General features: G+C 36.7%; 1 protein-coding gene and 1 pseudogene across 1 annotated transcript; one reads left to right on the top strand and one right to left on the bottom strand.

Moving 5' to 3' along the window:
• Window positions 1–7,597: 7,597 nt before the first annotated feature.
• LOC142446858 (olfactory receptor 52A5-like) lies at window positions 7,598–8,548 on the bottom strand (annotated as a pseudogene).
• Window positions 8,549–10,077: 1,529 nt separating this feature from the next.
• LOC142446857 (olfactory receptor 51V1-like) lies at window positions 10,078–11,019 on the top strand. The gene has a single exon (XM_075548592.1). It carries the CDS (start codon window positions 10,081–10,083, stop codon window positions 11,017–11,019), a length of 939 nt encoding a protein of 312 aa, XP_075404707.1. The 5' UTR covers window positions 10,078–10,080.
• Window positions 11,020–13,694: the final 2,675 nt, after the last annotated feature.

The following is a 13,694-nucleotide window of genomic DNA, read 5'->3' as shown; positions in this document are numbered from 1 at the left end:
TTTGATAATTATCAATAAAAAGGCAATCTCTTTTCATCTGTCATCCCCGTTTTCCTGAGTATTTTTTTTTTTTGCGTTCATACCCTTGTTTATTTTGTTTGGTAGGTGTTTCTGTCTTTTTTTAAATTAATAAATCTTTTTAATGGGGTTCATACAACTCTCATCACAATCGATACACACATCAATTGAGCAAAGCACACTTATACATTCGTTGCACTTGTCATTCTCAAAATTCACCTTCCACTTGGGTTCCAGGAATCAGCTCAGTTTCGCTTTATTTCCTCCTACCCCTCCCTCCCATGTCCCTCCTTCCCCCTGGTCCCTTTACAGTTTGTAAATAATTATTATATCTTATCTTACACTCCCCGGCGTCTCCCCTCACCCACCTCCCCATTGCCTATCTCCCAGACAGGAGGTTACACATAGATCTCCAAGATGAGTTCTCCCTTTCTACACCCCCTTTCATCCTGGTGTCGCCACTCCTACTGTGGGTGTTGAAGAGTTCGTCTGTCCTAGATTCCCTGTGTTTCCAGATCCCTACTGCACCGCTGTACATCCTCTGGTATAACCAGGTCCGCAAGGTAGAATTGGGGTCATGATAACTGGGAGAGGAGGACACCTTCAGGAAATAGAGGATGGTTTTGAGTTTCATTGTTGCTACACTGAACCCTAAGTGACTCATCTCCTCCCCACTACCCCTCTGGAAGGGATGTCTAGCTGTCTACAGATGGGCATTGGGTCCCCATCACGCACTCCCTCTCATTCACGGTGATGTGATTCTCACCACCACCCCACTTTTGTTGTTTGATACCTGGTCTCCTCTGCCCTTCACGATCACCTATGTTGGTGTGCTGCTTCCATGTGGGCTTTGTTGCTTCTGGGCTAGATGGCCGCTTGTTTGCTTTCAAGCCTTTAAGTCCCCAGATGCTATATGTCTCAGTAGCCGGGCACCATCAGCCTTCTTCATCACACTTGCTTATGCACACTTTCATCTTCAGTGATTATGTGAGGAAGGTGATCACACAGTGATTGTTTCTGGTGTCTGCTATATGGTCCATTCAACACCTTGTATTCGCTTAGGCCATGTGCTTCTTCTCTGTGGGTTTTGTTGCTTCTGAGCTAGATGGCCGCTTGGTTGCCTTCAAGCCTTTAAGACCCCAGATGCTATATCTTTTTGATAGCCAGGCACCATCAGCTTTCTTCACCACGTTTGCTTACACACACGTCTTTCTTCAGTGATCATGTCGGGAAGGTGGGTATCATGCAATGACCGTTTAGCAGGGGGAGGTGCTAAAGTATTGGGGGAGTATGCATGAGGAAACCCAATGTCCATCTGCTACCCTACTACTGAACCTATAAATATAGGCACATAGGTCTATTTTCCCCATAATCATAAATATATTTACATATGTACATGTCTGTATTTAGGCTTCTCTGTATGCACTTTGCCTCCTACTCCTTCCCTCTATTTCCTTTTGCTTTCTTCCCATCCCACTGCCATGTTCAGCCTTCATTCTGGTTCCAGTAATTCCTCTCTTACCTTGCCCTTGGCACTCCCTACCAGTCCTCCCTTCCCCTCCCTCCTCTGGTTTTGAACCACTCGCTGTTCCCATGTCCCTGTGTTCTTTTGTGGAGGTGTGGAGGGTGCATCCATCTGTACCAGCTCCAGCAAGTCAGCATTCGATGAGAATTTGAAATTATGTTTCTTAGTGTTTTCCTTTATGATCTGAATTCTCCTAAAGAATTTTTGATCAGCGTGTTCAATAATGGCAGCCTGGGATCGTGCAGTTTTTCTAATTCTTGACAAAGGCAATGGTTGTTCCTGGAAGCAATTAGACAGGTGTTCCAGTTTCTGACCAGAAGATATTCTCATTACAAACATGTAGCAATATTTCTTGAGCTTGCACATCCATGATATCACAGAATAGGTATTGAGACACTGGGGAAAATTACACATTTGAAAAGAATGCAATGAATACTAGGATAGATAGTCTAGAAGTCTAGTATTAGGTAAAAGTTATAACTTAGGGAGAAGGTTATTGTTGTTAGGTGCCATCGGGTTGATTCCAACTCACAGTGGCTGTATGCACAACAGAACACAACATTGCCTGGACTTGGACCATCCTCACAATTGTTCCTATCAGTCATCAAAATTCAAGGACAAAGAAAAGATCAAGTGATATCGATGATACTTGTATTGTCATGGTTTTGTTCTCCACTGCAATTGGACAAGATAGATACTAGAGAGTTAGGGGTGATTCCATAGCTGGCAATCAGGCCATTGCAGAAAGTGGACATATAATCTCATTACTAGCTAATATGCTTACTTGTAGTATTTTAAATCATTGGACATGATAGATAAATATAATATTTCAAATGTGCCCCTTATTTTCACTGTTTATTAATTACATGGTTGTAGCATCTCATCCATCTCAAGGAGTAAGTCTAATATAGGATTAATGATCATTTGAATGATAATAGATCTTATATACTATCACTAATATTGATAAGCATCATTCTTATGTTTTAGCATTAGGGGAATTTATTCTGTTTTTATTTTTTAAATTTGTAACTTCTGTATAATAGTATTGACAAAATAATGGCAACATTACATTTAATTGCCTGTTTTAAAAATTGTGTTTCGAAAATGATTAGGGCAAAAAATGTACAGATGTGCTTTATACAATTGATGTATGTATATGTATGGACTGTGATAAGAGTTGTATGAGCCCCTAATAAAACGTTTAAAAAAATTGTGTTTCTTTTTTATGCTTCTAGCTCCACATGAAATCTCAATTTATATATATATCAATCTTTATCTCACTATATGTATATATATTATATATAATGTCCTATGATAGCTTAGAAGCAAATATGAAATAATTTTATTTCTCACTGAACATTTAATAGGAATTTAAAATCACAAGAATGGGATAAAACTTCAGAAATAATCAAAATAAATAAAGGAACTCAATCTTATTTTTTACAGATGCAGATCTTGAAACTATGAATGGTGAAGTCCATTATCCAAGTGCTTCTGGGGGTTTAGAAGAAGAGATATTTTCAGGTAGGTTGTTTTAGATTACATCGTCATTCCTTACATGCAGGATCATGGAAGACAAATTAAAACAAATTAAACTGTCTTAAAATAACAATATAAACATCGTTTGATTAAAAGTCAGAATTTTCTAGTTACTTTTTTATTATCCAAGTAATAGTAACAATTTAGCATTCTGAGGATTACTACTCCACTCCTGGACATTTTCTAAGCCCTTTAAACATAGTCATGCATTTAATCCTTTTATGACAGATTTATTTTCTGCTTTGTAGTTACTATTGTTACCATGTATTTTCAGTAACAGAAGACAGACTGATATCAAGCTAAAAAGCAAAACAAACAAAAAAAAGGTAATGTAGATTTTGAAACAATTATATGGGACACATATGTTCAACAAGGGATCTAATAAGTAGGTTTGGTAGGCTGAGGCCCATTTCTTCAGATTCATTTAATTATATAGGAAGTCAGGTACCAACACTTAACAATCATGCTTGCAACTTTGCAAGAAATCTGAGAGACTAAAAATATTGTCGTCAGGACCCAGCTAGTCAGTTCAGTCTCAATGACTCCATGCCCACCAAAGTGAAACACTGCTTCGATTGGGCCATTCTCACAGGATTTGTGAGCTTTCAGCCTATTGTTGCAGCCACTGTGTTGATCCATCTCCTGGAGGGTCTTCCTCTTTTCTGCTGCCCTTCCACGTTGCCACACATGATGCCCTTTTCCAGGGACCAGTGTCTCCTGATAACATGTCCAAAAAATGTGAAACAAAGTTTTGCAATCCCCCTTTCCAAGGACCTTTCTGGCTATACTCTTCCAAGATACCTTTTTAGTGTTGGCAGTCTGTGTTACTTTTAATAGTATTCACCAGCACCATAATTAGCTTTCAAAGTGACAGCCGTGTCCTTCAACCCTTTGAAGAGTCTTGTGCTGAAGTTTTACCCACTATAATGCGTCATTTGATTTCTTGATTGCTGCTTGCATGAGACTTGAGTATAGAGCCAAGCAAGCTCTTGACAACTTTAGATGTGATGTGATATGTCCCACAAGACATGAAAGGGATACCCTACAAAATATGGCTATCACATGTATTAATATTATAATTATTATACCTATTAGAAAACAGAGGCACACAGTGTGTAAGATTTTCAAAGAAATTCAGTAAGAATGTGACGTAGCAACACTTCCATCCAAGGACTATAGCTCGAGAATACATTATTTTAAATGCCCCACTGTGTTGCCCACCTGAACATAAATAGTAAACTATTACTTACTTTACTCAGACGGAAACATGTAAGTCTAAATATTTCACATTTGTGTTTCCTTATATCTTATCTTCTTTTTGATTGATGCATTTCTTGAGCATCTCTTAATTTTTAATCTAATACAGTCTATTATAACCTGGCAGAACTCTAAACAAGAGTATTTCTTATTTTATTAGAGGATTAACATGTGAATGAATCCTGGTAACATTATAGCAATGCTTTCCTAATTTTAGTCAAACACAAAGGATCTGAAAATCCTGCCTAGTAATGTGCTTAGTAACTGCTTTGAAGTCAATATCAAATTATTTTTTCTACTCCTTATATCGAATAAAAACACTCTTATATTAAACAAAATAATGAAATTTTTATTTCATTAAGAATATTGACCTCATTATTCATGGAGTGAACAAACCTATTTTTAGTCAATGTGCAAAAAACTCTGTTCAAAATTCTGTTTATTCAATGTAGGTCTAAACCATGGGTGGGCAAATATTTTTTTGGTAAATGTACTGGTTATATATATTTTAAATTTTGTGAAGTAAACACTATTATTTTGCCAACATACTACAAGAACACTTTCAGGAAATGCATAATTGAATGGGTGTGGCTATGTTCTTGTAAAATTTCTACTGCTGCAAGGCCCAAAACTTAATATGTACTATAGTTTTTGCATAGGTCTGACACATTCATATGTTGTGTAGTTGATCAATTATAACTCTAAGCTTTATATAAATAAAAAGATTTTTACCTAATTCTTTTAATTAATGCCCTATTTTTATCACTTGGAGCCAAGTTTATCTTATTTAAGACTGTTTGGTATTTTCCCCATTATCATTGCATTGCCTTTGAATTTCCAAGGAGATCAAGGTCAAATTCAACTCTTTTCTTATGGTTATCTTTTTAGTTTTCTAATAGAAATCTGTCATTTAATTTACTCTTTCCTCCTGTAACTTGTCAATGCATTGCTAATGATTTTTGTACTTTTGTCATGAGAAGTATTGGTGGTTTCCTTTCTAGCAATGTCTTTGTATATTTTTTACTGGTAAAGTATTGATAGCCTAATAAGATGAATCATAAAGTGTTTCATATGGTTCTCATTTGCTGTCATGACTTGTGATTTAATAGATTCCCTTTTGCTTTTCTTGCTATTTATTTTCCATTATTTTGTTTGTACTTAAAAACTTTCCCCTACTAACAATTTTACCTGGGAAAATCTTTATTATCTCTTAATATTTGACTCAGCTTTCTCTTGACATTTTAAATAAAACATGTTCACAGAAGAAATGGAAATTTTGACAATCATAACAAATTGAATTAATTGAATGCTTAAAACAAGTTATGTTCAAGGGTAAAGTAAGGATGAGACATGGTACTGCCTGACGTAAATTTGAATTGAGTGGACTGTGCGCAGGTACCCATGAGACAAGGACAATGCAGAATGTGTCCAGTAAAATGAGGCAGAGAGAGGGAAGTGGTAGGACTGCACCCTATTAGGAGGTGGGAAGCTTCTAATTGCCATCTACTTTATGGTGATTCATGGTGACCCTAGAGGACAGGGTAGAACTGCCCTGTAGGCTTCTGAGTCTATAAGCCTTCATGGGAGTAGAAAGCCCCATCTTTCTCTCCTGGAGAAGCGAGTCATTTCAAACTACTGACCTTTCAGATTGCAGCCCAACCAATAACCACTTCACCAACTGGGATCCCTGTTAAACAGTGGGACCCTTAGAAACCAGGAAAAACAATACATTCATGTCACATTCTAGTTCTCACAGGTTTTAATGCATAAACTTCATAAGTTCATAGTGCTGTAAATAAAAGACTGTATGAATTAATAAAAAGAGGATAATAAGCAAATCTCTTACGTCAAAGAAGTCCAAATACTGTCTGCAGACACTTCTACCTCAGAGAAGAGACGGAAAACCCCACTGCTTAAATATGGTCTCTATGCTTGTCTTCTAAAGAGTGCAGGATCAAATGGTATTTTATTTCAAAGGAATATCCTGTCCATAAATAAACTTGATAAACACTACCTTAGACATATTACAAAAACACAACCAATGAGAAATCATGATGATAGTCTATACCTGTGGTATGATGTGATCAAAATAGCGGCTAATTCTTATAAGCTGGATCTTAGTATGACAAAAGAGGAAACAGTAATACAATAGAAGGCTATGCTACAATACACCACACCAATGTTTCACAAGATTGTCAAGTTCCTCAGAAACAAGGAAAGGTTCAGGAACACATTGGATTCACGGTCTTGGATGACATTATGGTATAGAAAAGGACATTAGGTAAAAACTAAAATAAAATTATGGAGTTTATTCAATTATATAGTATCAGCATAGGTTCACTGATATTTTTAAAAAAACTGTTGGAACAGTTTTATTGGCAACAATTCACGTATCACATACTTCAACAGTTGAAATGTATTACAATTCTGTGATGGGACCATAATCAATATTAGAAAATTTTCTGCTTTTGGGTCCTCATCATTAGCTCCTATTTCCACAAGCCTCCCCTGCCATAATCCCCAGAAAACCATAACCAGTTAGAGCACACATGCGGAGTATCCAGTCTGTGGAAGACTAGAGTCGACAGTGAAAGCTCAAACTTTACTTGTGGTGTCACCACTTAGAAACAACCTTGGGTGAATCCTCTCTGAACAATGACCTTGCTACCACACAAAGTGCATTAAAAAGGAGAGGAATAGGGATGTAGTTAGGTTAAATTTAACACCTTAATATTTGTTCTCCTGAATTTGTTCTTCTCTGTTACCTTTACAAGTGAGGGTTTTTAATGCTTTATTTTGTTGTTTTTCTTTGTTTGACATGTATCTGTGCATATTGTTATTCATATGAAAACCAGGATGGGTAAATCTATCAAACAAGGAATTGTTTAATCAATTTTTGTAGCAAAATAAATTCATGTTTTTAATAATTTTAAAGTAATGCCAAACAATTGCATTTAGGCGTGCTTTTAAAAATTTTCCCTCACTATAAGATTAATGGTCTCTTGGGAATTTTTATTAAATCTACTTTTTTATGTAAACCACTAACAAAATGTGATTAACTCTTGTTCAAGTAATTCTCCACCTATTAAAAGTGAAAATGTTCTTTTAAGGAATGAGAAACTTACAAGTTGTCTCTATGTGAATCTACATTGTTCTATTTCCACACACAATAAACAAGACAAATAACAGATTCTCCTCAAGAACAGTATTTCTCCGAACTGACTTTTGCCATTTAAAATGAAACATGGTAAGTGAGAATCAAGACGGGTCACTGGAGGAGAACATTCTGGACACTCGATACGGAATCTGCTTGGTCTTTACCCCATAAACTAGAGGGTTGAGCAAAGGTGGGACAAGCAGATACAGATTGGACAGAAGAATGTGAATGTAGGATGGAATGTGGAACCCAAACCTATGTGTAAAGAAGGAGAAGAAAGCCAAGAGGTAAAACTCCAGGAAGACACAGATGTGAGCGATGCAGGTGTTGAAGGCTTTGGATCTTGCTTCCTTTTGAGGTAAGTTGAAGACTGTTACAAATATGCGGATGTAGGAGAGTGTGATGAAGAGAACATCAAATCCTAGAATACTAAAAGCCACAAAGAGACCATAGATCTTGTTGATTCGGACATCTTCTGCTGCTAACTTCACGATGGCCATGTGCGCACAGTAGGAGTGAGAGACCACAGTGGTGCGGTAGAACCTGAGCCGGCATTTGATGAGGATGAGACACAGAGCTACAAAAAGGGCAGCTCTGAGAGTCACTCCGACTCCAATCTGAGTAAGACGCTGATGAGTAAAAATGGTTGCATGTCTCAGAGGATCACAGATTGCCACATAGCGGTCCAGGGCCATGGCCAGCAGAATGCCCCACTCAATAGACTGGAACGTGTGGATGAGCCACATTTGCAGTAGACAGACTTCAAACTATATCTCTGCTAAATGGAACCAAAATATTCCTAGCATTTTGGGTAGGATGCACGTGCTGAGAGCAATGTCAGTTGCTTCAAGCATTGCCAGGAAGAGATACATGGGCCCATGGAGGCTTCGCTCGAATTTGATGATGACAAGAAGCAGGGAATTGCCAAAGAGGGCGAGGATGTACATGGCACAGAAGGGAATTCCAATCCAGAACTGCACAGCTTCCAAGCCAGGGATACCGATCAGTGTCAGCAGTGGGGGCATGAAGATTGTAACATTGAGTTTGACCATGATGATGGAGAGGAGAGCAGTCCAATGAAGCTGGTGCTTCAGTGCTGGTGTGCTCTTCTTTTTAAGAACCTAGATTGATGGACATTTGTAAAGTTGTAGAGGTCAATGTCACTTTGTAGGGTATTTTGTCTAACATTTACATGGATGCAGAATGGCTCCCACAGTGGTCCACCGCCCATGTTTTTCTGCATTTCAATGCCTTATCTCATTCCCATGCTTCTTCATTTCCTCCCTGTCAACGTGAGTACATACAAACACACACTTGGTTCAACATGCAAATAAAACCTACAAACTATTAGTTTGTACGCATTTATGTCTGTTTTTTGAAGAATATGCTGTTGAATATGAGTTTAGCTTTCTCACATTTTTAGGGACTCACTCTAAGTGTTATCTATGTTTCTTTTCTTTATTACTTAAGAAATACTCTTTCATGCTCCCAGTCCACTAGGAATTCATGAAAAGAAAATTACATGCTATATTGGGGCATATATCAAGGTATAAAGACTCTGAGAAGCTGAAAGTATACATTGGCTTTTGTAGGTTAGATTAGAACTTCAACTGTGATGTTTCAAATGTTGTAGCCCAATAGTGTATTCTAAGAAAATATTCTCTCAGTGCACTAAATGCAATCTAATATTTTAAATATAAACAATACAAATACAATTTTTATTTCACAATCCTCCTTTACTTCTTCTTTGGAAGCTGCCTTTTTAATTTGTTTTAAATGAAGTCTTAAATAAAACTGATCATCAATACATTTTAAGACTTCAGTTAATATATAATAATGCAATTGTTTGAAAATACATAATTTAAAATGCACCCTATTTATGACATCATATGTACTAAAATGTTGTGATAGTCAATGTGAAATGCAATTCTCTTACAATACCTCGAGAAACACAAAGTAAAGAGGGGGAAACAGTACAATCTCAAAAGGTCCCTAGATTAAAGAGAAGTTTAATAAGGTGACATATGCAAAACATTGTTATTTAATTTAGTTCTTTAAGTTTTTCCTTGGTGAATTTTATGATCTTCAAAGTTATATTAAATTTGCTAGTTGTTTCCTTTGGGATCTTATGACCCAATGGGGGTTGTTGAAGGAACAGTTGTAACCAAGAGAAAATAACCATCTACTCATATTCCCTAATGAACAACATTTATGATGGCAATGAATCCCTGTGCCACACATTACTTTCTTTCAGGAATTATCAGAGACACCCATAAGGCTAGTTTCATGTAGAAATCCCAAGTGTCCATTTCTGTTACTGTTTCTTTATAAAACACTCTGCTTTGAGGCATTACTCACTAACACCAGAAATTTTATGTCTAGACTATAGATTTTTCTCCCCAAAAGATATTTAATTAAGGGATACAAAAACTCTATAATTTTTGAGTTCATGGCACCAAAGGATATTGCATTATTTTTTATTTATTCTGGAAAGCAGAAAATCAGTATTAGACATTTGAGAATCAGGAATTCATCCAGTTAACTATATCTCTCCAGAAATATTCTCATTTTTCAAGTAGCATCCATGATCTCCATCTCTAACCTCAGTAATCCCAACTTTGTTCTGACTGGTTTTCCTGGCCTAGAAGTTGACTACATCTGGCTCGCCATCCCTTTCTCCTCCATCTATGCCATGGTGTTCCTGGGAAACTGCATAGTGCTTCATGTGATCAGAACTGAGCCGACTTTGCACGAGCCCATGTTTTACCTCTTGGCCATGCTGGCCCTGACTGACCTGTGCATGGGCTTGTCCACAGTGTCCACCGTGCTGGGAATTCTGTTGGGGCTTCTTCAAGAAATCAGCTTGGATTTCTGCATTGCCCAGTCCTACTTCATCCATGGTCTATCCAGCATGGAGTCTTCTGTCCTTCTTGCTATGTCCTTTGACCGCTACATTGCGATTTGCAACCCCTTGCGCTATTCTTCTATCCTAACGAAGGAGAAAATCATGAAAATTGGCATTGCTATTTTAGGTAGAAGTTCCTTACTCATACCTCCGGTCATAATTCGCCTGAAGTTCTTAAACTACTGCCGCCCCCATATTCTTTCTCACTCGTTCTGTCTACATCAAGACTTAATTAGAATGGCTTGCTCAGACATTCGTTTCAACAGCATCTATGCTCTGTTTCTGGTAATCAGCACCCTCTTGTTGGATTCAGTTCTCATACTTATTTCCTACATCATGATCCTGCATACGGTTTTAGCCATTGCATCCAGGGAAGAGAGGATCAAGTCCTTACAGACATGTGCATCTCACGTCTGTGCAGTTTTGGTTTTCTACATTCCGATTATTGGTCTGACTATGGTTCATCGCTTTGGGAAACACCTTTCACCTTTGGTTCATGTTCTCATGGGAAATATCTATATACTTTTTCCTCCTTTGATGAACCCTATTATTTATAGTATCAAGACTCAGCAGATAAGAAGGAGAATCCAGAGATTGTTCTACTTGAAAGGTACTTAGATTCCCTGAGATAAATATGACTAGATTTAAAAGAGTTAGTGTGAGTCAAATTCAATGTGTAATTGTAAATAAGTGTAATACTTTAAACAGGTATTATCTTTTATATATTGCAGTATGACCTCTATTTTCCTATAGTTTCATAAATCAGTTACATTGACTGAAATATTATTGTGATACACATTAAGAACCAGAAAAGATGTACTCATTGTGCAGAGAATCCTTGAGGCAAGCTTGCTCATAATTCCAATATATGTCTGTGGACAACTCTGTATTTTATGAAAAAAACTATTTTGCTAATGAGAACTCTTGAAGTAATTAGTAAAATATAAATAATTATTTTGGTGATTTTTCACTATTGTATGTATTATTCTTGTTTATTACTTAGCCATAATGAAGCCAGAAACCTATAAACATTGAGTTATTTGGATTATTTGTGAAATTATAACAAGGACACAGCATGCTTTCCCCAGTTTGAGCCTATAACTTAAGAATTGGAGGAGCAGATCATTGGTAATTGCCAAAGTGATAAACTTGAAACTTTGTGATTACCTATTTGACCCCCAAAACAATGCTAATAGCAATTACCATACAAAAATGTTTACTGTGAACTGTAGCTATAATCTGCATTCTCTCATTCAAAATCTATGTCCTTGCTTTCGCAACTTAAAAAAATTAGATATTATTACTTTGATAGATTTTATGTGAACTTAGGTGGGTCAATATTCTTTTATGATATGATCTCATGTAATGTGGTGACCTCCATAATAGGATCTTCTCTGAAACAGCCAAACTGTTTTGAGAAGAATAGATCTCCTTAATCTGATTACAGCCTTGGTGTGATTGAGGGAGGTTTCATTCAGGATAGAGCCTGCTCTCAGTCTAAATTGACAGTGTAATGAACCTAGCCCACTTCTACTGCTGGATTTGCACCCTGCATCTGGCTCACCCACTAACGTTTATATCACCAGCTGATGCCAAAAGCCATTAGCAGACAGTTGATCTAGGATTCATTCAGCCAATCTCAAATTCAATCAATCAGCTCTGCATCCATCCATCTGTGGTTTTCCTGCTTCATCTTCCTGCTTTCTCCGCATTGGGCCGTGTAGCTACAATAACCAGGAGATGCCTTCAGCTTACATCTGACCCCCGAACTTACCCACATCCTCAATGATGTGAACTATTTTTTATATGTAAATATCTTTCTATACACATGCATATACAAGCTTCACTACTTTTTCTTCTCTAGACAAACCAACCTAACACAATTACCATGACTAAGTAACAAAAAGATGTTTCTAATTGAATTTTCCTACTAATACATGTAGTAGATATGATTTTTATTATATAGATGTGTATCTTGCAATATAAAATGATTAGATGTTATTATTAAGTTTATGGGGGAAATGAGACAAAATATTTAGATATTTTTTCATTTTAGCTATTTTCAAATCTCTTTCTATCCTCCCCTGTGTGCTGCTTTTTTTAATGAGAATGTGGCTAATCCATTATTAGCCACTCAAACTTTGAATAACAGCAGAAGGTTACCAAATGACGGAATCCTCTTGAGTAGCAGAAGAACCTGTCAGATAGAGCCCGAAAATGAGCCCCTCGTGCCGAAAGACACTCACAATATGACTGAGGAAAAGCTGCCTTCTCAAAATTGTGCTGATCTATTGATGCAGGTGGAAGAACAACTTCTGGAGCTACATTTGCAGAAAGGGCATGGCTCAGAGAGAGGAGAAATAGCCTCAGACAACTATTAATCATTAGAACTCAGATTTTATGAAGTAGGAATCTAGTAAAATTGGAAGACGTCTAAAATTAAACAGAACATATAAAGATCAATTTCCTAGGCTGAAATGGACTGGTATTAGCCATTTTGAATCAGATAGTGATATGTTTTACTATGCTAGGAATGACAAATACAAGAGATAATTTGTGTAACATTCATCATCAAGAGTCTATTTTAAGATCATGAAGTATAACACTTTCTGTAGTAGGTTAATATGTATACACATTGCAAAAATATCCAGTCAATCTAACCATTATTCAAATCTATGTATGAACCATTAAGCTAGTGATGAAAAAATAGAGGAATTTTACTATCATCTTCAGTCTGAAATTGATCAAACATGAATCAAGACACATTGCTATTGAAATATGCAAGTTGAAAGCAAAAGGAAAGGAGCAAGACTTGAAAAATATGGCCTCAATTATGAAATAGAAGCTGGAAATGGCACGATATGATTTTGCAAGACCAAAAAGATAATCACTGCAAATGCCCTTTTCAACAAAATGAACAACTACTATATACATGGACTTCTATATATATAGAAATGATATATAGAAATCAATATATAGAAATCAAATAGATTATATCAGTTGGAAGAAATAGTGGAGAAGTTCTATATTAGCAGCTAACCCCAGGGCAGGGACTGACTATGGAACTGACCATAAAATTCTCCAGTTCTGGTTGAAACAGAACAAAATTATAATTAAAATATGAAAGTCAAAATACTACCCTGAATATTTTACTGCCATTGAGTTGACTCCTAATGACCTTCTGTGGGTTCCTGAGAATTAAAATGTTTACAGGAGTAGAAAGCCCAGCCTTTTCTCACAGAATCCTGGTGGTTTTGAACTGCCACCAATGCCAATCACAACCTGACATGTAA

This window comes from Tenrec ecaudatus, chromosome 4, assembly GCF_050624435.1.
Source record: "Tenrec ecaudatus isolate mTenEca1 chromosome 4, mTenEca1.hap1, whole genome shotgun sequence".
Taxonomy (NCBI): domain Eukaryota; kingdom Metazoa; phylum Chordata; class Mammalia; order Afrosoricida; family Tenrecidae; genus Tenrec; species Tenrec ecaudatus.
The sequence above is the reverse complement of the archived record's forward strand: the minus strand, read 5'-3'. Positions and strand labels throughout refer to the sequence as shown.

Coding starts and splice junctions, on each gene's coding strand:
- LOC142446857 (XM_075548592.1), top strand. CDS start 10,081: ATGATCTCCATCTCTAACCTCAGTAATCCCAACTTTGTTCTGACTGGT.